The sequence below is a fragment of the Astatotilapia calliptera genome, chromosome 1 (genome assembly GCF_964374335.1).
Source record: "Astatotilapia calliptera chromosome 1, fAstCal68.1, whole genome shotgun sequence".
NCBI lineage: Eukaryota > Metazoa > Chordata > Actinopteri > Cichliformes > Cichlidae > Astatotilapia > Astatotilapia calliptera.
The window spans coordinates 27,646,760-27,671,793 of record NC_137422.1 but is presented as its reverse complement, the minus strand read 5'-3'; the positions used below and the strand labels follow the sequence as shown (position 1 = coordinate 27,671,793).

General features: G+C 38.1%; 1 protein-coding gene across 1 annotated transcript in view; it reads left to right on the top strand.

The window, feature by feature from the left end:
• The window catches only part of ush2a (Usher syndrome 2A (autosomal recessive, mild)), a 222,513-nt gene that overhangs the window by 36,534 nt on the left and 160,945 nt on the right, over positions 1-25,034 (top strand). Inside the window, exons 7-16 of the mRNA XM_026171366.2 lie at positions 4,284-4,347; positions 5,063-5,164; positions 5,310-5,499; positions 7,086-7,300; positions 9,363-9,584; positions 12,425-12,518; positions 19,644-19,839; positions 20,876-21,006; positions 21,437-21,644; positions 24,416-24,699. Coding sequence (XP_026027151.2) covers positions 4,284-4,347; positions 5,063-5,164; positions 5,310-5,499; positions 7,086-7,300; positions 9,363-9,584; positions 12,425-12,518; positions 19,644-19,839; positions 20,876-21,006; positions 21,437-21,644; positions 24,416-24,699 — 1,706 coding nt within the window. The remainder of the gene's footprint in view (positions 1-4,283; positions 4,348-5,062; positions 5,165-5,309; positions 5,500-7,085; positions 7,301-9,362; positions 9,585-12,424; positions 12,519-19,643; positions 19,840-20,875; positions 21,007-21,436; positions 21,645-24,415; positions 24,700-25,034) is intronic.

Below are 25,034 nucleotides of genomic sequence, written 5' to 3'. Positions count from 1 at the left end.
CGATCAGAATCAACTGGGATTGTAAAGCACTTTAAAATCAGCTTTCCGAATTATATCAAAGTAAGTATGACTTAGTGGCTTCAGTGAAAAGTCTGAAAAGTTTTGTTGCACAAAATTCATTATTTGAAGAAAACGAAAAAAATGTGATTGAGGTAACTGAAACTTTTGTTGAAGTTGAAGAAAAGACATAAATTTGTCATCTATATAAGTCCTCAATGCATTTCAATCCCTTTTCTCCCCATTCTAAAAACACCCTATCCACTTTACCTGGTTTAAACAAGTAGTTATGTATTATTGGCATTCTTACTGAAAAGTCAGGTAGTTTAAGAGATTTTCTAATTTGACTTAATATCTTTAAGGAGTGTTTAACAACAAAATTACGACTGATCGAATTATTAGAAGAACCCGTGTTAGAAAACAATAAGACCGGTAATGAGGCTTCAGATACTTTTGCTGCCTCTACCTGGAGCCAGATCGGAAGCTTATCATAACAATAATCAGTAGGCAAACCCCACTGCCAGTGCAATAGAGCTCTTGAATTTGCTGCCCAGTAATAATGTCTAAACACAGGAAGACCCAACCCCCCACTGGAAGTATTTTTTTTGATATCGTCTTTGAGCTTGTCCAGCATTTCCAAAAAATTCAATTTATAGAGGAGTTTGGGATTTTTAGAGATCTTAAGGCCAAGATAGGTAAAAGATGTAGTCACTAATTTGAATGGGAGTGAGCTGAGAAACTTTGGGCATAGATTATCTGTTATTGGCATAAATTCAGATTTGTCCCAATTGATCATATATCCTGATAATTTCCCAAAGTGTTTAATGCAATTTAAAAGATTAGGGAATGAAATTTCTGGTTCGGAAAGGCAGATCAGTAAATCATCTGCATGCATATTAACAAGACTTTCAACATTCCCAAATTTAACTCCCTGTATACCAGGGTGGTTTCTTATGTTAATGGCAAGGGGCTCCAGAGCTATATCAAAAAGAAGCGGTGAGAGGGGATCCCCCTGTCTCACTCCGCGTTGTAATTGAAAGGGGGAGGATTTATCTGCGTTAGTGAGAATGCAGGACACCGGACACAGATAAATCATTTTAATCCAATCCCTAAAATATTCCCCAAAACCAAATTGTTTTAGAGTCTCAAATATATAAATGGCCTGGTAAATGGCCTGTATTTATATAGCGCTTTACACATCCAGTCATCCACCCATTCACACACTGGTGATGGCAAGCTACATTGTAGCCACAGCCACCCTGGGGCGCACTGACAGAGGCGAGGCTGCCGGACACTGGCGCCACCGGGCCCTCTGACCACCACCAGTAGGCAAACACGGGTGAAGTGTCTTGCCCAAGGACACAACGACCGAGACTGTCCAAGCCGGGGCTCGAACCGGCAACCTTCTGATTACAAGGCAAACTCCTAACTCTTGAGCCACGATCGCCCATATAAGACCATTCAATCTGATCAAACGCTTTTTGGGCATCCAGAGAAAGTACTGCTGTTTTAGCCTCTTTTCCATAACCTGAGTAAATTGTATTTAATAATAAACAGACATTATTGAATGACCATCTACCAGGAATAAATCCTGTTTGATTAGGATGTATAATTGTTGAAATATGTTTGCTCAATCTTGTAGCTAAGACTTTGGTTATGATATTAAAAACTTGCTTGGTTGCTGCTTTCTTCTGTGTGCATATATTGGAAAAAGGAATGGTGGCAAACTGCTGTAAGCTGGTTAAGGAATGTTTGCTGTGTTTGGTATCCTGGGACTTGTAGTATTTAACATTGGCTGGTATTGCTGCAGCCAGGACTGTCACTGTTATTTAACCAGTAAGAAATTATGGACTCAGAAACGTAGTAAATATGATAATTGATGCTTTAATCTACTCTATTAAAAGACAGAGAGGAAAAACACATACCTGTTATGGCCTGTTATTAAACTGCCATCAGTTGTTATACCATAAAAACAAAGAATAAGAAGAGAAATGGCTGTAAGTAAGTTAAACACACAGAAAGAAGAGAGAGACACACAGAGAAGAGAGAATTAAGGCTTATACCTTGCATCATCCCAGTAACAATAGGAAGAGTGCTTTTCAGAGGAAGGCATAATCCCATTTCCACATGCTAAAGAAATCCTCAGCCAAAGCCTAAGGCTGCACAACCACACACTGATCTAACACACTTACATCCCATAACACTTCCTCACTTTCCTTCTGTTTTACATGCACATGCACCCTCCCAAAGCACACACACTCAAACACACAATACTGTGGTTGGGCCAAACACACCAAAGCCTCTCTGAGCAGCAAATACAAATACACATACACACATACACAAGCATTTGCACACAGACACTTTCACAGGCAAAGCTAGACATGGCAGGGGTTCTGTCGATGTTTAGAGACGTTATCCATCTTCTAAGAGTTATTGTCGAACCAGACAAAAGTTGGTTGGATACTAAAAGACTCCAGCCTTCTTTTTTGGACAGATTTCATCTTCTTATGTTCTGTCCAACATTGTCACATATGTATGGTTATGTATGGAGAAGATGATGTGTTTGAACTTTACTGTGCTTATGTGTTTGATTTCTTTGTCTTTGGTGTTCAGTCCAGTATGTCCATGTGTGTTTGATGTATTCCAGCATATCTATGCTTGTTAAAGACACTTTGAAGCTTGAGAGGCTGTGTCCACAATTTTTTAACTCTTTGCATGAGATAAAATGTTTTTTGTTTGTTTTGCCGATATTTCTGATAGAATGTATTAAATATAGTAATATCTGAGCTTTAAATTGGCAGTGAATTTAGTTCCAGTCTCACTGTTGATAAGATTTCTTCCTTCAACTTGAGCCATATGCAGGAGATAAGCAGTGAAGTTCTGCTCAGTAATAGTGCTATCTGCAGCCAGCCTGTGATGGTCTTTTCTGCTAATCTGTGTCATTGGCAGCTAAAATCATGTCTTTCTTTGCTGTAGACAGTAGAGAAAACTCCTTTGTTGCTTCTGCTGAATCTCTCTGTGTGAAACTAAACTTCAGATCACTGTGTTCCTGTGTTTGTACTTTTCAATATGAGCCATAGTTTACTGTTTGCTGACTTCTTTCTGTTTACTTAAACCATTAAGTTAACTTTTCCTCCTGTTGCTGCTTCAAAATGAAAGCTTTCTGGTTGCAAACCAGTATCCGTCGCTATGTTTGTGGAGCGTTACTAGCGTTGCACATGTGATCTACCTGATTTGGACATGGTCTCTTCCTGTTTCATGAGTAGATCAGCTTTAAATAAGCTGGGAGGAACAGTACTAACAGTTGTACTCACATTAAAAGTACTCACATCTCCTAGTCTAAGTGACTGGGAACTTAAATTTTTTTTGTTTTCTCTATTTATGAACATTTATTGTTTAAAAGTACTATTTTTTTAACTTAATTAAATTAATTTGTCATTTACAACTTTATGGCCTTACAAATATCCAGTTTTTTATAGTTCAGAAAATAATTCAAGGTGCAATATGCAACATTTATTTCCAAACATCCTCGTAATACCACGTTGTGTCTCCAGAGGTTATGGTGAGTCACTCCAGCAGTCAGTCTGGACTCTGATGAAAAAAAAGTAGCAATACAAAGTAAACAAGTTTTTCTTTTTTGATGCAGTCTATGATTTTGACCATAATAAACTACTGAGCAGTAGAACTGAAAGGTGAGACAGCTGACTAGCAATTGCTTGTTTTATGTACTCCTCGATCTGCCACCACAATCACTACAGCTACCTGCAGCAATTGTGTATCATACATTTTATTATAAAATTTATATTTTATATATAATTGCCACTTGGTTTTATATTGCACTGATTTAAGTACCTTTAAAATCAGTTGTAAAATAAAACACGCATATCACAGCAGAAGAGCTGCTGCATTGTAGCAATTAATGGTTATCTTAATATATTAAACTAAAGGGAATTATTGTAAAAAGCCTGGATACATGCTCTTAAGGTTTCCACAGCAGGTTCATACAAAGAGTGTCCAGTTTAGAGTAAACAATCATTAACCAATTAAAGCCATGCTTTAGCTTTAGCTGCTCTCTAGTGGAGACACGTAAAGACTGGCAGATGTAGTTCGGCTTGTACTGTGAACTTGGCCATTATAAGCAGCTGTGGGCAGCCTCACTTAGCTGGTATCAAGAACCTGATAAGATAATCTACTAAATACTGTGAAATCCTCTCACTCAGTGCCTTCGGTGCAAACCCATTAACACCTTCTTTATGTCATTTCCTACTCCCCTTTCATCTCTCCAGGGTCTAATCAGTTCATTGGACGAATGCAGGACTTTAGATTCTATCCTACCACTTTGACTAACAGGTGAGTTGGACAGAAGGAAGCTGAGAGACAGGTAATGACTGGCTAGTGGGAAAGGAGGGAGGAGTCATAAAATGACCACTGAAAATTAGTTTTTAGGAAAAGAGCTATGAATTATAGCACATACGAAAAGCATTCAATGTCTGTTTAGAGACTGAATAAAGAAAAAAGATTTAGAAATCGTGAGAAATACACAAATACTGAACAGATTAACATAACAAGGAAGTAGAAGTATCATAAAGTGTTAAAGTGAAATAAGGAGGGGGCTTATCATTGCATCTTAAAATCCATACTGCTTCCAGAGGATTTTCCTGAGACTTCAATACAAAGCAATTAGTCTTTTGGTTACCAGTGATGTACTCCACACAGGGAGCAGCTGACAAGATTAGAGATGCACTAAACAAAAGGCTGAAGTTTCAAATTATGGCTTTGATTAACCAGTTTAAGCTAAATGTTTAGTCGAAAGGACATTAACAGGTGCTTTGAGATTTTTTCTTAAAATGGAAATCCATCAGATTTTTGTTTTACAGTGTTAAGTATATATATAAAGCAGTTATATAGTTTAATTTAACACAATTTAATAAAGAATGCTGTTAACTTATATTTTGGTTTCAATTTTGGTTGTTTTCTTCTTTTTTCATATCCCCAGTTTAGTCTGCATGCAATGACATTCTGTGTTCAGAATTTAGGTTTAATGTATAGTTTCTTCCTTTACCAGGGAAATAGTAGAGCTGTATTCAGGAGTCCTCCCTGAGCTCCATGTCCAGTCTGAGTGTCGATGTCCTCCCACTCACCCAAGGGTGCACCCTCTAATTGAGAGGTACAGTATCACAGTTTTTATTTACTCTGTACATTTTTTCAAAACTGAATATTATAGCTGGAGTTACTTTGTAATACCAAAACTAATAATAAATTAGTTTTCCTCTATTTAAAACACTAGTTTTATATTATGCTACCGTTAACAGATATTGTATCCCCAATGCGGTTGAGGACACCACCAATGACAGAGTCTTAAGACTGAACCTTAATGCCCATCCACTAAGTTATATCAACGATCAGGACATGGGTACCACATGGGTATCTAAGATCATGACTGCACAGGAACTGGATGAAGGAGTCACTATTACAGTAGATTTGGCTAATGGACAGTACCAGGTAATGCACCTCATTTCAGCCATGAGCCCACTATGTTTTGAGAAACATCCAATTTAAATATTGTAATTTATTTGTAATTTTGGCTTCATTTGGCAAACATGAGACTGTTTTTGAGAGTTTCCCTTATTTTTCCCGTGTTACTGTACTTTTGCAGCAACTATGACAAAGACTGTACAGACATCTGCCTGCACAGAATCTATAGGCCTGGTACCAAATGTTTTTCTTTTGTAGTTTAAGACCAGACCTGCTGTCTGGCTACACTGAAAGGCTAATTCATTCAATAATTTTCATCAGGCACAGCAAAAGTATTGGATAGGTGCATCAGGTTTACTGTAAACTTATTTTTACTTTGAGATTTAGTGCTTGCTATGGATAGTCTAAGTAATGTGATGACCTTATAAGAAATCATTTTATTTGAACAGTCAACTAAATGCCATTGTTGTCTAGTATAAATTTGAAAAGCTGCAATTCAAACACCACAATATGTATCTGCACTTGCACCTGTGTGTGTGCAGTGGACAGTTCTGTCTAAGCTCTTCAATGCCACACACACAGAGGGGCAGAGAGGGAGAAAGAGAGGAAGACTGCTAGATTTTGGCTCTGTTGACGCTGGGGTTGTCAAAAGACTAATTCCTCTTCTCTCTGAACTGTGTATGTGAGTGTGGGCAGGATTTTGGGAGCTGTCCTGATGTGGTCGCCCAACTCAAGTCCCTAGATAAAAGCCACTCTCTGAGGTTTCAAGTATTTATGTTAGTAAGTGGGGTGGGTGTGGGGATTGTGCCGTAGTGGTGGCTTAGTCCACTCCCTACTGTGTAACCCAGTGTCCCAACCCACTCTGTAGTTCTAGATAACACTTAAAGAGAGACACACCTACTGTACACACAGGCACACACATGGTTTGTATGTGATAAGAGACTACTTCTGGGTGTCTTTTTGAAAAGGTGGAAGTGATGGCTGTCTATTTTCTGCTAAAGTCCTTAATTATAATTTAGATTGTTCATATTGGAAACTCAATAACGACTTTGAACAAAATTGCATTGTTTTAATCTGAACACAGATACAGATTATATTCTTATGTGAGCATGAGTTGTTGAGTTCCATGTTGCATCAGCAAACTGGCATTTTCCTGTGGTGTATTGGGGTAGCTTTGATATCTTAGTGTCTGATGGTATGCCCCAGTGGGAGGAGAAGAACAGTAGAGGGAGTAGAATGAATGACTTTACCTTGTCATGCTGCTTTTTTTTGAGGTTTGCTAACTACTTGCTCAGATGTATTTGTATTTAGCTGAATTTCCCTTTCAGTGCGCAAATTACAAAAAATGTAATTATTAACATTTGTTAAACACGATGCAACAGAGCACCTGACTAATGTCTTTTAGTGTTTCATTTGTTATCTGTGAAAATGCAGAAAATTAGTTATACCTTTTAATATAGCACGGTGCAAGATGACAGAATTTTTGTGGCAAAAACTGAGGCTTCACCGTGGTAAGCTTTGCTAAATGCTTTCAACTGTATTAGAGTCTACAAGTGAACTGGTGTTCCAAGTCGTATTCTGTTCACGTCAACTCTTACGCCTCTCTCCTTCAGGTATTTTATGTTATTGTTCAGTTTAGTGGCTTCATGCCTGAGTCAGTTGTGATCCAGAGAAGAAAGGCTGACCTCACAGACACTGAGAATAACACCAACACAGAGCAGTCATGGCTGGACTGGCAGTATATGGCCAGAAACTGCAATGTGTTTGAAATGGAGAACAACAGGCCTTTACTAAGACCGGACTCAGTCAACTGTTTGCAGCTGTCCAGGTAGGTTGGATGAAAAGTTCATATTGTTTACTATAAGGAGAGCTTTTTACAGGAAAGCTCAATATCTATTTTTAGATGTTGATAACTGAAGTGAAATTAATTGTACTGCCCACTCCTCATAAAACCCTTTGAAAACCTTCTGAACCATCATAACTGTGTCCCTTCACAGAGGTAAAGGGACACAGGACACCAGGAGGCAGAATAAAAGTCCAAAAATGTAAATCTGTAATTCAAAAGCAGGATCTGATCATATCCAAGAGATCAGTCAACATAGAAAATAATCCATAGGGGCAGGCAAAAAGCAGTCAATTAAACAGTCTAAAAGGTCATATACAAGGAGAACCCAACAAATGAAGTGAAAAACAAAACATTGACAAAAAGTGCAAGACACTGTAGCAAATCAGAAGTGTAACATAGGAGATATATATATACAGGGCCGTGTGACTGGCTAATTGAAAACAGGTGTGAAGGACAACACAGGTGAGACTAATGTGGGCCTGGCATATAGTCATAAAGGAAGGAAAATTAACAAATACAGGAAGTAAAACTGACAATTTCAAAATGAAACAGGAAGTGATGCAATAGAAACCCAACATCATGAATAGGCTCAACAGCATTATAAGTGCTTACATATTTTTTTAAAGGACTGACCACGTAGTAGTGTTGGTCCATGAAGAATGAAAGAGCGTAGACACATATTTACTGGGTTACATCACATTTAGTTCCATTTCTTTTATTATGAGCTTGATAAATACAGCAGATAACTTGTTGAATAATACACATGTAGTAAATTTAAATCCATGCATTCAAAATAAACTAGGCCATTCCTGTTTTGGGGCATTTTTCCTAGTGCACAGGAAATTGCTGGCTGGGCTAGATTAGTATATTAAGAAATACAAACACATAGAAAAATACATTTTTGTATACATGTCTCACACGCTGTCAGTTGGCAGTGGATGTACAACTGGAGTTGGAACATAGTCTAACATACACCGTCGGACTAAATCTTGGCATAGCTTCTCGCATCTGGGGCTTATTTGGCATTAGACAGAACAAGCATGAATAGAGCACATGTGGCCATTACTTGTTTTTTTACTTGACTTGGCAAATTATATCACATACAACCTTTAGAGTTATTCGTATTACAAAGTTTGGCATGAGATCAGTTTAAATATGTATATAACTATGTTGTTTAATCTAGTATGCTTTTATCATGCTAGATTGAATTAATCTTACAAAACATCTGAGTCCATTGGAGTGTTTGGCTGGATACATTTAGACATGCCTTAGTCAGTTTAGATAATCCTTAAATCGTGTCATTACGAACAGGTAAACAATTATTTTTCTTGATGAGACACCAAAAAAACAAAAGGCAAGTGAGAGGTGGCACAAAATGATTTTGGTAGAAACTCTGATGTGAAGTTTTTTATTAGGCATTAATGAATTGTGTTGTCATTTTGGCAATTCCTTTGTAAAGGCCTAGATTTCTTTCATACTTGTATATTTACATATCAGTAATATGCAGTTTTCTGGGTTATTCATTATCTCATTAGTAACAACTGAAATATTGCTACTAATCTACAAGGATCTCAAATACTGTAGATTGTTTAATACTAGAATTTTATGACAGTATTTTCTTGCAGCCTTCTTGTTTATTGCTATGAACAAACCTTGTCATGTTGCTGGCTTAAAACACTGACATTCAAAGATGAAGAGCTTTTGCCCAATGCTTCTCCATATAGTGTTTACAGAAAGATTTGTAGACTTTAAAATGTAGAAGTAACTGTTCTCCAGAAGGCAGCTTTAGGATTGTACTCTATTACTTGGGCCTCAGACCAAATTTGGTGTTTGTGTTCTGTAGTTTCCTGGTAGATGTAATCAATCAATCAATCAATGATTTGTTAGTGCAGCTTTGTTTGTTAGTGATATAGATCTAAACAGTGCTTTACAGCTACTCACAAATATAAATTTTGATTATGTGATTGTGTTTTTATTTTTAAAAAAATCTAATATTTTCTTGGGGTTTTTTTTTCTAATTTTGTGTAATGTTTATGTGCATCAGTGATGTGCCCTTCTCAGGAGGTAACATCACATTCAGCCTGCTGACCCCTCAGCCACCCCTGAGGCCAGGTTACAATGACTTCTACAACACACCTATCCTACAGGAGATGGTACAAGCTGCCCAGGTCAGAATACATATGAGTGGACAATACTACACCAGAGCAGTTGGAGTGAACCAGCGACATAGATCCATTGGCATCAGTGAAATCACCATCAGTGGCAGGTGAAAATTTATAAATACTTATGCAGGCAGGCTAATGGAGATCAAGTAATTATATGGATTTGTAAATCATTGGTAGAGCATAGAAACTAAATGACTGGTAAATGTGACATTTGTATGATATTTCTGGTAAGCTGGCATCACACTGAATTTAGAAGTCCTAGCATGTTTTTTGCAAATTCACAAATTAATATAGAGCACTACTATAAGTGGCATACTTCTAATTGTGATCCTGTTACATCCCAAATTTTACATACTTACGTGGCATAATTGGTTGAAAGAACTATTTAACTATCTTCCCAGTGTTTCTTTGTAAAAGTGAGTGAGAGCTTATATTATGACAAACACAGACCGCTGAGTTTCAGCAGAGCTTTCTGAGAGTAATTGTGAACACATCTCTTCATTAGACTGACAGAGTGACTGTTTTTCATGACTGTGGTAATTATAGGATTATGCAGGAGGCAATCATCTCTAACTCTTTCTCCCCCTCCCCCTCCCTCTAAGCTCTTTTAATTAGTAGCTTGTTACAGTGAAGTAGGAGAAACAGAGATTTAGCTGAAATCTCATCTGTGCATTCTTTATCTCTTCCTGTCTCTCACATCTTTCATTCTTCTTCCATCTCTCCACTGTCGTCATTCTTTATAGAGCAAGTAAATAAGTATGTTGAGAGGAATCATTTTAGCATGCGTTTTGTGAATGTTGGCTTTTTTAAGCCCTGTATGTTAGACTTCTCTTAGATTATTGTATTGCATTACATTGTAGCACAGACATAACAATCCTATATTACAATACATCTAAATACAGAAACATTATCACCATGGTGACAGTTTAGAAACCCCAATATTTTTCTGTTCTCTGTTGTAGAAATAAAAGAAATATCTCTTATCTTATATTTTTGCAACATACTGGCTATTATTATATACCTGCACTAGTTACTTTATAGTATGTTATGCCATTTGAAGGATATTGTTTCTAGTGTATTTATTTAATTTAAATATTTTGTATCATTAGAAGAGCAAAAAAAAAATTGAACCAACAATTTTCAGCAAGTGTTGCAGAACAGAACATAAAAAACATTTCAGTAAGATGTGCCTGTTGCCCACAATTTTACATGTGCATTGCAGACATACGCATTTCATTAAAATCATACATATCAAACTCATTTGCACTGGAAATTAATTTAGCCTCTCAGGATCCAAGTGTAAAGTACATGTAGTATTCCTTCTTAGATACAGTGACAACAAGTAAGCCATAGTGAATAAGTAGTTGTCCTTTGTCAAGCCTCCTTGATGCTCTACTAAGTCACTTCCACCTGCTAAAACCAAAGAGTATTTCCAGTAGTCAGAACACATCAGACATGGACTATGTCCTGTTTTGTGTTAAAATCGAGGAAATGCAACTTTGGGTAGTGCATGGACCTGATTCTTCTGTCTTTGGAGTTCATCTGTGAAAGTGGTTTAGGAGTCCCGCTTAAAGCTTCTTGAGTTTTAGCTTGCTCATCTTCCAGCATTAGTTGTAGTTTTTCCTCTCAGCTGTAAAAGGGTTATGGGCTGTTGTCCTCCTCCCAGCCAGGTGAGCAATACAATAACTCAAGAACAAGGCAACGTTGGCTTTTGAAATTGATACCGTAGGTTCTTCTACTAAAAGTCCTGGACGAAGTTCTAATCTTGAGGTCACGGTCAGAGATCAAATTTTCTAAAAATTTTATCGATGCAATAACTCAAGAAGGAAGTCATCAAGGATTTTCAAGTTGATATCACAGGTGCATCTACTACAAATCTCAGATGGGTTTGAATTCCAGTGACGCTGACCTCTGACCTTGACCTCAAGTTTTCTAAAAATCTTGTGAATGAATCGATGTAGGATTTTCAAACTGATACCATAGGTGCTTCGACCAAAAGTCTTGGATGAGTTCAAATCCCAGTGACCTTGACTTCAAGGTTAAGATGAATACTGAAAATCTTGTGAATGTGATAACTTATGACTAAATTGGTGTAGGATTTTCAGATTTATTAGGAGGGTGAGGGGTAGTACTGGTGGCCATCAGTTTCTTTTTTTCTGCTGTTTTTGAAACAAGACAATTGGCTTTTAAAATGTGAAATGGTAGGCTTCAGGCTGAAGTTTGTTTATTTGTATGCCAACAAAGAAAATTGGATAGGTTACATGGCTGTTTGGTCAAAATGTGGCCCAACTGCAATCCTACTTTGGAAGTTCTCATCAGTTCAGGCTTCATTTGCTTAAAAAAACTGTTTAAATATATTTATTAAGCTTGATATTTTTGGTAAGTTTTTTTTAGTATATATTTTAATTTATTTTCTTTTTTATTTTATTTTAAGACAGATCTCCAAAGCAATGAAGCTAAAAAGTGTGTTCTACCACAAATCAAAAATAGTGTATAAAAAGGCTTGGTCAGGGGGAAATGATAGAGATACTTTTAGATATATTTCTTATTTGATTAATAAAGTCACCTTTTAACAGAAAGTGGCATTAAGAGAACAAGAGGTGAAAGGATACACAGAGAGAAGAATGAAAGAGAGAAAGCAACTGAATATCTGAATGAATAATTAAATGACTGTCGTGTGCACACGTGTGCGCATGTGTCTGCTACCTGTTATGTTGCTTTAATGATTCTCAGGATGGCATTTATAAATGTTGAATGGAAACTTCCCAGTAGCACTAAGGAGCTCTTGACTGAAGCATTCGGGGAGGGAGAGCTTTTCTCATGATGTTTCTTTGCTTTTTCTTGTCACATTTCATAAGGGAATTAAAAATTTTCATCATCAAAGTTTTAAAACACAGTTTCAGTTTGTTTATTTTCAATGTTTCTCTCTGTCTTTGGGAAGGTGTGAGTGTCACGGCCATGCAGATCATTGTGATACCAGTGTGACACTATACAGATGCCTGTGTTTGCCAGAGAGCCACACAAAGGGGAACAATGTAAGTAACAAACAAACTCTTATATGACAAATCACAACTACTCTTTTAGTAGTATCTTGTGGGTAGTGCTTTATAAATAGTGTATTGTGAAGTCATTAGAATTTCATGTTGACAAGTCCTACATATTTTGGCTCAACGTTTGTGGATGGGTTTGATTTCACAATAATTAATATCTACATTTGATCCAGGCACACAGCACATATCATGTTTAAACTTAAAAACACATACACACATACAAACACACACACTCATCACAGAGGAATCCCCTGGGGGAAAACCTCCTCGTGGTCCTAATTAAGCACTTTCCTTCTTAATGACAAAGAACTTCTTTAATAAATTATACAAAGATGTACGTAAGCACGCACACACACACACACACACACACACACGCGCGCGCCTACCGTAGCACAAGTATTTATTTGAACACTTTTCTTTCCATCTTGATTATATTTATTCTAATGGTTTTTAAGAGGTTTGGAGGGACTGTTGAGCTTTTTCATCTTTCTCAGAAAATTGTTGAGTAAGCCATCTTGTTTTTGGAATCATGCAAAACCAGGCAGCAACGGTCAGCAGTCAGTGCTTAACAACTCATGATTTTCATGACAGAAAATTAGACCAAAAGTGGATAACAAGTAGAAAAGGAACAGATGAGATCCAAATGTTAGTATGCATGCCTGAAATGAAATCCAGCTTGTTTAAATGCTGACCACAATGCTAATAGTGATGATTGATAAAACTCATTTGATATTTAAGTTCATTTAGAAACATTTTCATTTCATCACCATATGTAATGGAGAATTGCCTTTATCAATAATTATAGTCTGAAGATTATGACAGAAGTTTAGTTTCTGTGATTATGATTAAACTGATTAAACTGTGTATTCATTTATATCCACTAAAACAAATGGACCTAAAGTCTGCCTAAAGTTGTTTTCATAAAATTTTAGAGAAAATGGTTTTATGTGTATGTGAATTACTGGAATGCTACTTGCAGCAGTTAGCTGGGTAGTTGCTACATAAGTTGTTAAGTAAAATGTAGAGTCTTTTTTGCAGTCTGTAGAGTTTCTGGTTATAGTTGCCAATCATTTAAGGTGAAACCGAAAGTACCTTGTGAGTATTCACACACTGGTAACAGAAGGAGTAGTTTGACCTAAACCATCACTGTGTGACCAGATGTTAGTTTGACTGGAAGCTAATACAACTTGTAAGGTAGTAGTAGGCATCACCCTAAGAAAAACCCCTTGTAGTCTGCAGTGAAATGTTCGATATGACGGCTTCACCTCACTGTAGCACAGGACAGCCTGCATTATTCACTACTTATGTATCATTCATACACCTGTGTCTGTGCATTAGTTTTTGCATGTGTGTGTCTCTGCATGTGTGTATGTGCAACAGAGTACATTGATGGAGACGCACAGCTGTCAGCTAGCAGCTGTTAAAAATAACAGACAGCCTCCTACACACACACGCATGTATTTAATAATTTTACTCTTACATGAACCTCACACTAAAATAAAAGTTATCACAGAAAGTGCTCTACACACACACACACACACACACACACACACACACACACACACACACAGAAACTAAACTTCAGTCATAATCTTCAGACTATGACAAAAAATTTCCCCCTTTTTTTTCTCCATTTTTCTATTTTATACACCACATTTGTCGTTCCACTCTTAGGTCCCTGTCCCACCTCCGCCCTCTTCTCTTTGTCGATCGCTCCCTCTCTCACACACTCTGTCTTTCTCTCTCGGGTCTCACTTTAAATAATGTCTCAAATCGACTAGAACAATTACATTCCCTCAGCATGCATCTCTAATCAGTTCTCTTTCTTTTTCTGTTTGTATTTCGCTTCATTTCACTCAGCTGTTTTTTTCTATTCCCTCTCACTCTTTATTGCCTCACTTTTTAAGTATTTAATTCATTCCTATTTGGCTCTGTTTTTCATTTTTCATTCTGTATTTCCTCCTTTTTTTCTTCCTGTCTCAGGTTGATCCATCCTCCCAAGCTGCTTCTTTCCTTTTCTCTCGTACATACATTACTTCTTTTGTGTTGGAGAGATGTAGTGGAATAAGCATGGATATATTTTATGTAAATTAATCTCTACAGAAGCTACACTTCTGTGAAATACATTAGTGTGTAATATGTGCACGTGTCTTTATAGAGTCATTTTTTGTGTGTGAGCCTGTGTGCACTTTCTTTTTTCCCGAACCTGTCCATGTCATCTCTCTGAGTGAATATTCAGGGCCTTTCTTCTGTCTCTGTAATATTGGAGCATAAAAGGCTGTGGGGAATATTAGCGTTTAATATTGCATGCGTTCTGTTGACTTGGATCGGGCTAGCACCATGACGGATGTTGTACTAATCTGCAGAATTTCCACAGTGACATTAAAGTGACAGAAATGCTCAGACATGTGTCAAGATGATCAACAGGGGCCTTAGAAAGCACACTTAAACTCTTTCTCCATCTCACACACACACACTTAAACACTTGTGCGCACTAACGGACACACATGCACTCTCCTTTTGATTCTTTCTTATGTGCACTCTGTGTCAGACTTGATCTCTCATTCTGTCACTCTGTCTCTGTTTGTCTACATAACTGATGGATTCCATCACATCTGAAAGTTATATCATATACTGCATTGTACATCAGATTACTCGGTTTTAACTTGCAAAATGCCTGTGTCAGTTAATGGTTCTTGAACTCCAAATTCAATTTTTGCACATTTATTTTGTCTGAACCGTCCTCTTTTATTGGCACCTGAAATCATGAGGGAAAGTTAAATCGAACTTGATTCAGGACAAGTGAACTAACTTTGTGACTGTGTGCATGTGTGTGTGTCTTGGAAGAGTTAAAGAAAATGTTCTTTAACAATTAGTTTTTACCCCCCTCTACATATTTTTTGAATACAGTTAGGACCTGGTAAAAGGTGATCACAGTGCAGAGTAGTAGTTCATCCATCCTTGCATCTATCCATTTTATTTGGAGGCAGCAATCTGAGTTGAGACGCCTAGACCTCCCTGTGCCCACCCATCAAGACCTTCTGCATTACTGCAGGTTCTGCACCTCTCTGTCTCAGTATCTGCTCCTTTCTATCCTCACTTGTGAACAAAGTTCAGAGATACTTCCACTTGGGGCAGCTTCTCATTCCAAACCAAGATTGGACACTCTACTCTTTTGTGACCGAGAACTGTGGCCTCAGACTTGAAACTGCTAATTCTCATCCTATCCATTTCACACTCAGCTGCAAATTGCCCCAATGAAAGGTGCAAGATGTCAATTGATGAATCTAAAAAACACACACACACACATCATCTGCAAAAAGCAGAAACAAGATCCTAAGGCAACCAAACTGGACACTGTCCACCTCTTCACTGCACCTAGAAACTCTGTCCATAAAAAGTAATAACTTAGTGGATAGGAGCATCCCTGGCAGAGTCCAAGACCCACTGGAAATGAGTCCAGCGACGCAAACCAGTTTCTTACGGAACATATACAGGAACTGAAATATCCCCATTGCAATGGGCCCAGTACCCAATTCTTCCTAAGCACTCCTCACATAAGACCCCAAGAAATGAGGTCAAAAACGTTTTCCAAGTCCACAAAACACAGGTACATATGTTCTTCCCTTGAATATCCATTGGAGCAGTGTTTCATGCCCAAGATGAAAATTGATCCTAATGAATCTAAGCACTGTCCCAAACTTCCACAAAATATTGCAGTGGCACATCAACTAGAACAGCCCCAAAACATCCCTCAGTGTGATGTTGAAATTCTGCTTTTTTGGATGGATGTTGAAGATGTCTTGGATCAGGCTTTTTGCCAGATGCTCTATAATATATTTGTCTATACCAAGCCAATTGACATCTTACACTGCCACTGGTCCAACTATGTATCCCTATGTGGTGATCGGTTAACAGCTCAGCGCTCTTCTCTTTTCTCAAGCCATACAGCTATAGATGTGATGAAATTATTACGAAATCAATCATCAACCTGCGACCTAGATTGTTCTGTTGCAGGATATGCTCAAACATAATTTTTGTAGTAGAAAAACTGTGATTAGAATAGAAGTTGCCATCCTGGAAACTGTACAATTGTTTTGTATTTATATATAATATGTGCCCTCTGAATTGGACATTGAACATGTTTTTCTGTTTCTATCCATGTGTCTGAGAGATATTGATGGCTAGTGACATTAAGTGGCATTGTCCAGGATCTCTGTGGCTCAAGTGTGCCTCAGCAGCAGATTTTCACCTGCACAGGGGTTAACTGGGTTAACTTTAGATACACACAACGTGGATATGTACACACAAATTTGCTCACACATACACAAGCCAGTGCCACGACCTTTCCAGTGAGAGCGTGAAATTGGTCATGGCATTTAGGATAAGATGAGTTGTCCCAGCAGCTTTACACATACACATATAGACACACACTAGCCTACACACACACACACACACACACACACACACACACACACACACACACACACATACACAAACATACACAGTTGCCTATGACAGGCCATCTAAATGTCCACACATCCATTAGAGTAGTCTCCTCACTCAGCAGGTTTTGTCCAAACATTCAAGAGTGAAAATAAGATGTTATCCTCTCCTTGGCTTCACAGTCCAAAACACACACATTCATTCATACTCACACACGCGCACCCCTTAGCTTAACTCTGTTTTTTCTTTTTGCATTAAGAATAAATGTTCTGTCATGAAACTGTTGAAAAAGAAAAACAGTGACATTAAAGAGTCACTGACAAATGCCAAACTCAAAAATTAGCTTAGTAAATAACTTTTTTCTGTTGTTTTGGGTTCACAGTGCAGCGACTATGTGCAGAAGATTAAAGCAAATAGAATTAAAGGAACTTAAACTCAGTTTTACTTATGTGCTGTTCTTTTTTTTGCTGTGAGTACTGTGTGCAGATGATGGAGCGCCATCAAAACCTTTTGTATGAGGAAGAGAATGAGCGTTTGCGCTCTTCTTTTAACTGCCAAACACCAGTCCCTCAACTAATTAGCAGGCAGGGAGAGAGAGAAGGTAACGCAATGTTGAATGAAAAGAAAAGAGAAGAAAGAAAAACTCCCCCTTTCATTTGGTATGGTAATATTTCCTGCTCACATACTCACTGTGGCTATGAGAACAAGCAGTTGGGGGACAGTAGAGACAGGGGGAAGGGAGAGAGGAATCGGAGAGGTGGGAAGCAGGGAGAGATGTACAGAGTGATTTGTTTTTCAGATAGAGGGGAAATGAAGGAAGGAAGTGTGGGAAGATAGAGGAGACACAGAGCTAGAGGAGGCAAAAAGAGGAATGAAAGAGTGATAGAAGAGTGGAAAACTCCCGCTCTTGGACTTATCCCCAGCGGATAAGACGAAGAGTGAGATGTAGTGAGGTTTTTCTATTTGGAGTGCAGAAAGAAAAGTACCTTTGATATGTGAAACGGTTTGGGGCATAGAGATGCTGATAGACCGGCAGAAAAGCACAGACAGATGGGCAGAAAGAGGAAAAAAAAGCATGGACAGACGTACAGGAGGGAACTTATTGTAGGTAAGACATCAGATAGACCTCAGGCCAAACAGCATGGCAGACAGATGAGCAGGCAGAGTGACAGAACAAACAGGAACATGCAAACAGCTCAGTGCTCCTGTGGAATTATGTGTCCCAAGACGTGCCCCTGCCTGTGTGTAGTTGTGTCTCTGTGTGTGTCTTTGTAGACTTGTTTCTTTTTGTCTCTTGTTGTTTCTGTGTTGATGCTTGAATGCATACATCGCATTTCAAGAGAATTTTCTTGCTGTTTCACTAAGTTGTGCTAATAATCAGCCAATCAAGCAGTCAGCAGTCCTCTTGATGCTGACTGCAAACATTTATTTGTTTTAATTGTTAGATGTAATCTAAAAATGTAATGACTAAATATAAAAATACCAAACTGCAAGGGTGCAGACCACAGCAGAACTACAAAGCACTTTTTTGATAAGTGGATCCTTGTGCGGACCTTGTGCATGTTGTAATTATGCTGGCATTAATTTTATTCATGTATCCATTGCTTTTTGTTTTTTGTCTCCTTTTGTGCCCCACATTGTCCCCTGCTTATGGATTATTTCTGGCCTTTGCTTCCTCTTCTGTTTCCATCAGTTTTTCGGTTCCTTTTTACTTGTACTCCGTTCTCTCGCATGCAGCACGAAATAGGAACCTCTTTCCCCATTTTGATCTACTCTCTCCCCCTCCCTCTCGCTTCCCCTGGCTTCCCTCCTCCTCTGTGTGTCATACATAATAGGACCAGTGCAGGTCTGCATGTGTCACACATGGGAGGAACTCCTGTGTTTTTTAATACATTTTTAATCCCACCATTTGAAGCCCCCCTTGTCCACTATAATTTGTACTGACTGCTGAACAAAATCAAAGGGCTTGTACTTGCTGCTTCTCGCCTCTGCTGCACTCTGCTACAAAAAAATGCATTTTTTATCTCACACACACACACACACACACACACACACACACACACACACACACACACACACACACACACATACAACCACACACACCTTGGTATGTTTATTTTGACATGAAAGTGGGACTCTGAGAGAGCGCTGGCAGTTACAAGTCATTCCTCATTAGTAGCAGTGATTTCCCTATGCTCTCTGCGTGTGTGTGTGTGGTTGAATGTAGTGTTTTTATTTCTAATATAGCAGAGAATACATCAGTATTATGTGCCATTATGTGTATTATTCTTCTCTCGTTAGATTAAAAATTTCAGTGGGCCTTCGATTTTACAGTTTTTTTTACATTTTCTCCACTTGCTCATTTATTTCTCCAGTTTTTACCATCCTGATATCACTCTTTGTTTTATAAAAGCAAACATTTCACTTTTTCTGGGATGATTTTTCTGTACAGTTTTGTTTTGTTTTAGTTTGTTTTATGTATTTTGTATTTTCACGCTATGACAGCTGTGTAGGTTTTAAGTTTCTGTTAATAAATAATTTTTTTACATGGGTATGATATTAAATGTATTATATTACTTATATGTACAGTTTAAAGTATGTCACCGTACACAAATAAAAAATGTACATCCATATATATTTACGCAATGTAATTGTTTTTCACAGTGCGAAAGCTGTGCACCACTCTACAATGACAAGCCATTCAGGTCAGGTGATCAGCTCCAACCTATGAACTGCCGACCTTGTCAGTGTCACAGCCACGCCCTCTCCTGTCATTATGATGCCTTAGCTGATGACCATCCAGATGAGCATTATCGAGGAGGAGGAGGTGTCTGCGACAACTGCATGCACAACACCACAGGTACAGATTTAGCAAAGGCAAATTATATGCTATATGGCTAATGCAGAGGCCTAGGTTTGAATCCACCCCAATGCTGTTTGGTGCATGTCTACCACAGGTCTTTCTCCCAGTCTTCTCTCCAATATAAACGAATCAATGAAACATTTACAAATGCAGATATTGAAAACCCAGTTAATTTTACCAAAAGATGAGATAAGACACTATGAGTGTTGTGAAGGGCCACTGCAATAAGTTGAACTCAGTTCTTCTCAATAATTATCTCTTTACATCTCTTTATAAGATTATTGGTGTGGTCCTCCATGAGTCCCAGTTTCTAACGTGGCCCCTTGGGAAAATGACTTTCCCATGCCCATAGTAGATTTAAAAAGTGAGGAAAAGATTGTAGAAACACCCTTCAAGTGCATTATGTTGATGTTGTTTAATTACATAGCCTAATCTGAGCAGAGCTAAGGCGAGTGTAAATGAGTAACCCACAATTTGTTGTAACAGTAAAACAATCTAACTCTCGTGTCTTTTGTTACATTAGAGTTGTATAATCAGATGACTCCAGTGATAACCTAAAGCATACTCTGCTTTATTCTCTTGAAAAATAAATAAATAATAAATAAAAGGAAATTAATGTTGTATTCAATACCTAAAACTATTGATTAATACTGAGAAGTCATCTGGAATTTGTTTACTGAGGTCATTTCACTGTGTTTTCTTCATGTCGATGCATTTTACTAATTTGCATGGGCTGTCTTAAATTCCACTTTGTTTTTGTCCTTATAGATACTAATAAACGTAAAGACACTGGTAAATTTAATCGTTCTTATCCCTTTTGGTTCGGACTTATAGCCTCAAATCCCTCCTATGTGTAAATTCAATCATGCAGTAGTTATATTTTTTCGTCAGGCTAAAAAGCATCTTACCATTTAAACAATTATGGTTAAACTGGACATTTTCAGCAGAGGTATCTCTTTTGTGCTCTGTGTGATTTCTATCTATTGACTTTTTTTCACCCTTTATCGCCTTGTTTCTCCATGTTTCCTATCAGGTAAGAACTGTGAGCAGTGTATAAGTGGGTTTTTCAGGCTCGAGGACTGTGATCCCACTTCAGTTGATGTGTGCCAGCCTTGTGACTGTTACACTGCTGGAACGGTCAACGGCAGAATGGACTGTGTGCAGGTAGACACCATTACATTCAATATAGAACGATCTTAATAATCAATACAGGATGTGTATATTAAGACTATTGTAATTATAAATACACTCTTTGAAGTAGTAATTTTACAATAAACATTGCAACACCTATTATGATTGCTGTTAAGGAAATAGCATGCTATTGGTGATACCTTTTAAGCGTCAGCAAATACAACGCAATGGACAAATTCACTTCAACCATGATCCGTCTGTGCAAAGTGAAGAGATATGGTTCTTTGACTCTGTTTTGAAATGCGTAACTTTCACGTTTATAATCTCAGAATACTTACATTTTATTATTTTATATTCACATTTTTATTAGAAAAATTAGAAAAGAAGAAGAAAGTAAAATACCGCTTTACCACGTTAATCTATGATTAAAATCTTTCCCTCTTTCTCCGTTTGTCACTTTCAGATAGGAGGTCAGTGTCACTGTAAAGCTGCAGTAACAGGCCGTCAGTGTGCAGACTGTTTGCCTGGTTGGTTTGGTCTCACAGCCTCAAATCCAAATGGTTGCAGTTCCTGTAACTGCAATGGCATGGGTGTCATGAGAACCTCTACAGGGGCAGTTTCCAGCTGCAACCGTTACACAGGACAGTGCCATTGTAAACCCCATGTCACAGGTAAAAAGATCTCAAACCACTGAAGAAAGCTTAGTTTTTACAGGTGTAAATGGTGAAGGTCTTGTTTTTGAAAGAAATCAAAATCTTGCGTTTAAAGTTGTTTGTGTGTGCATCTGTCAAAGGAGACTGTTGGAGCTGCTTCTTTCAACAGCACTCTTTATATGTAGGTGTAAAACATGAGTTTTTTAGGCATCTTCCTAGATTCCTAGATCCTTTTCCTGAAAGTCAAGCATTGAAGTTGAATGCTGAGTTAAGATAATACGCTGAAAAGGGTAAGATCAGCTATCGTTTGACCTTGGTATGTTAACACAACAGCAAATCACATCGGCTAAAAAAAAAAATTTTTTTTCACAAAATCTCCTTAATAACTTTTTGTTAATAACTTTTTGAGTTTTTGTTAATCCAATGGTTATTTAATTGTCCAGTAGCAGCGTACATAGGAGTGCTCATTGAGGTGTACGCAAAAGCAAAAAAAGTGGGGATACTGGGTCCAGATGAAAAACATGCACACTGATGAACACACACACACACACACACTCATATCCCAAACTGTTGTGGCAGCCAAAATAAACAGGCTTTTCTGCTGGCGGTGCTTCCAGCCGTCGTGCTTCTCTTTGTGATAAATGGTTTCACTCTCTCCCCTGTGTGTCTTTGAAGACCAGGCTCATATGAAATGCAAAACCGGCCAACGCTCCTCAACTCAACGCATCGTGGTTATTGCTAAGCCTTGCTATCAAGGGTCCACATTGCGTGTGTGAGTGCGGGCATGTGTATAAGTGTGTGTTTGTTTGTGTTTATGTGTATGTTTAAAAAAAATGTATGAATGTGTTCATGCACTTTTGTCTTTGCTTAGCTATGTATTGTAAATTGTAAGAGTTTCTTTGTGTGTGTGTGTGTGTGTGTGTGTGTGTGTGTGTGTGTGTGTGTGTGTGTGTGTGTGTGTGTGTGTGTGTGTGTGTGTGTACACACGCAACCCATCAAGGACTAAGCTGGTATTTAAATCTCTAATTCAATGCCAAGTTGATTAAAACAAACTGCTGCAGCCCCTTGTATTTTTCACACTCCTTCTTACAAGACCCATTTAGGTTTTTTTTCTGTCCTTGTTTGTTTGGTTGCTCCCACAGGTATTTTTCAGAAATGAGATTTGATTATGGCAATTTATTATCGCCAAGCTGATACTTTGAGTAGAGCAATGGCAGGCAAGCTTCAGAAGGACGGAATTGAAATGTGTGCACGGAGACTCAGATACACACATGCAGAAACACATGCACACTCATAACAAGGTGCCAGAGTGCAGTGTGTACATAATAGTGTTTGAAATGGTGATGCATGAGCCTGTTAACCAGCTGGCTACTGATAAAAGGGCTGGCCATGTCCCGAACAACACACACACACATATGCACACGTGGACACCTCAGAACAAAATTACATCCTTTCTGTTCTGATCTAATATCTTCTAACACAGGCTGTTCTCTAATGTTCTCACTTTTCGGTCCCTTTTATTGATCTCTTTTTGCCCCCCTTTTTTCTGTTTGTTTATCAAAAGTCTAATTGCGAAAATATGATTCGTAAATGGTGAGTTGGTCAGGTCACTGCTCTAAAAGAGAACACTTTGTAAGTGATGTTTTTGTTATAAGTGTATGATTCGTTATAAATTATATCATTTTTGGGGGGAAATCTACCTTGAGTACAATATATCAAATCATTGTTAGGTTTCTAACCATCAGTCTGCCAGCCTGCATATTTACCTGCTAATACACTCAGTTGGACATTTGTACTCTACACACACTGACACATATCTTCATTTCACTACTGTAAAATATGATATATGGAGAGAGATATATTCATATCTATAAAATCATTAAAATGGGCAGACCAGGGGAAATGCCAAGTGTCTACCCCACACAGAATAGGCCCCACACACGCACACACATTAACACAGATGTACAGGTATGTTATTATTAATGTGTGTGTGCGCACACACTTTCATACCCACCCACATATGAACACCCGCTCCCTTATAAACGGCTATGGTGACTGCTTTGCCCCCGAGCATCCATTTAGGGACAGATTGCCTGTCATGGAATACGTATGGCGTATTCAAATAAGCCCTGCATGCACACACTGCATAGTTTAACTAGTCGTATAGCCTAAGATTGTTTTTTCTATAAAAACATGCAAATGTATGGACTTTGTGTTTACTAGTATTTGTAATTATTATATGCAGTAATAAACTGCAAAAGAGTGAAAGGAGTAATATTTAATAATGGTGTAATGAAATGCTGACCTAATCAAGTTGAAAGTTAATTGAGACTAATAACTAAACTGAAATGTTAATTTTGCATATGTTACTCTATAGCTCTTTTTGGCCTTTAAAGATAACTCAACTTTTCCTGTTTTACAAAAGATCATATTTTTAAAATTATTTTTCATATCCATCCTTCCATTTCCTATTTTTCCCCCCTTCATTCTTTTCTTGTAGTTGCTTAATTTATTTATTTTCTGCTCAGTAAAATTAAGTGTTTGGCCTTAGGTAAGTGATCCATCATATGTAGAGGGCCTGGCCCTAATGATGGCAGTTTTATACACTCACCCACCATTTCTCTTGCTCTCTCTCGCTTAGACAGACACATACACTTACTCTCTCATACAAAGGTCTGCAAACAGAGGAGTGCTAACTGCTAGTTGGTGAACAAGCGATCATCAATTTTTTTTCTTGTTTCCCATTTTTCTTTCTTTATCTCCCTTTCTCACTCCTGTTTTCATCGCAGGCCTTTCATGTGACCGCTGTGAGTTTGGTTATTGGAACCTTTCCCACCCAGACGGCTGCATGCCATGTGACTGTGACCCTCTGGGTTCCCTCAGTCCATTCTGTGAACCTGAGGGGGGCCAGTGTGAGTGCAAACCTGGAGTCGGTGGCCTGCGATGTGACTCATGCGGTAGAGGCCTGTTTGGTTTGAACCTGGAAGGATCTTGTGCCCCCTGCGACTGCTCACAGGAGGGGACAGTACCCGGGACAGACTGTGATCCTTACACAGGGCAGTGTGTGTGTAAGGCATGTATGACATTTTTACAATGTTTTAGACACTGACTTCCATAAAAATGGAAATAAAGCACAAATTGGAGTTAAAATTCAGTATTTTCTGTTGTAAAATGTTCTGCTTTGATCTTCTGATTATTAATATAATACTAATATAGATTAAATGATAGAAGCACAAAAAGGAAAATAATGCATTATTGCTAGTGTGTGTGTGTGTGTGTGTGTGTGTGTGTGTGTGTGTGTGTGTGTGTGTGTGTGTGTGTGTGTGTGTGTGTGTGTGTGTGTGTGTGTAGTCAGACAGACCGGTTTAATCCTTGGCTCCTGGCAAATTTTTTGTCCAATCCTGATAC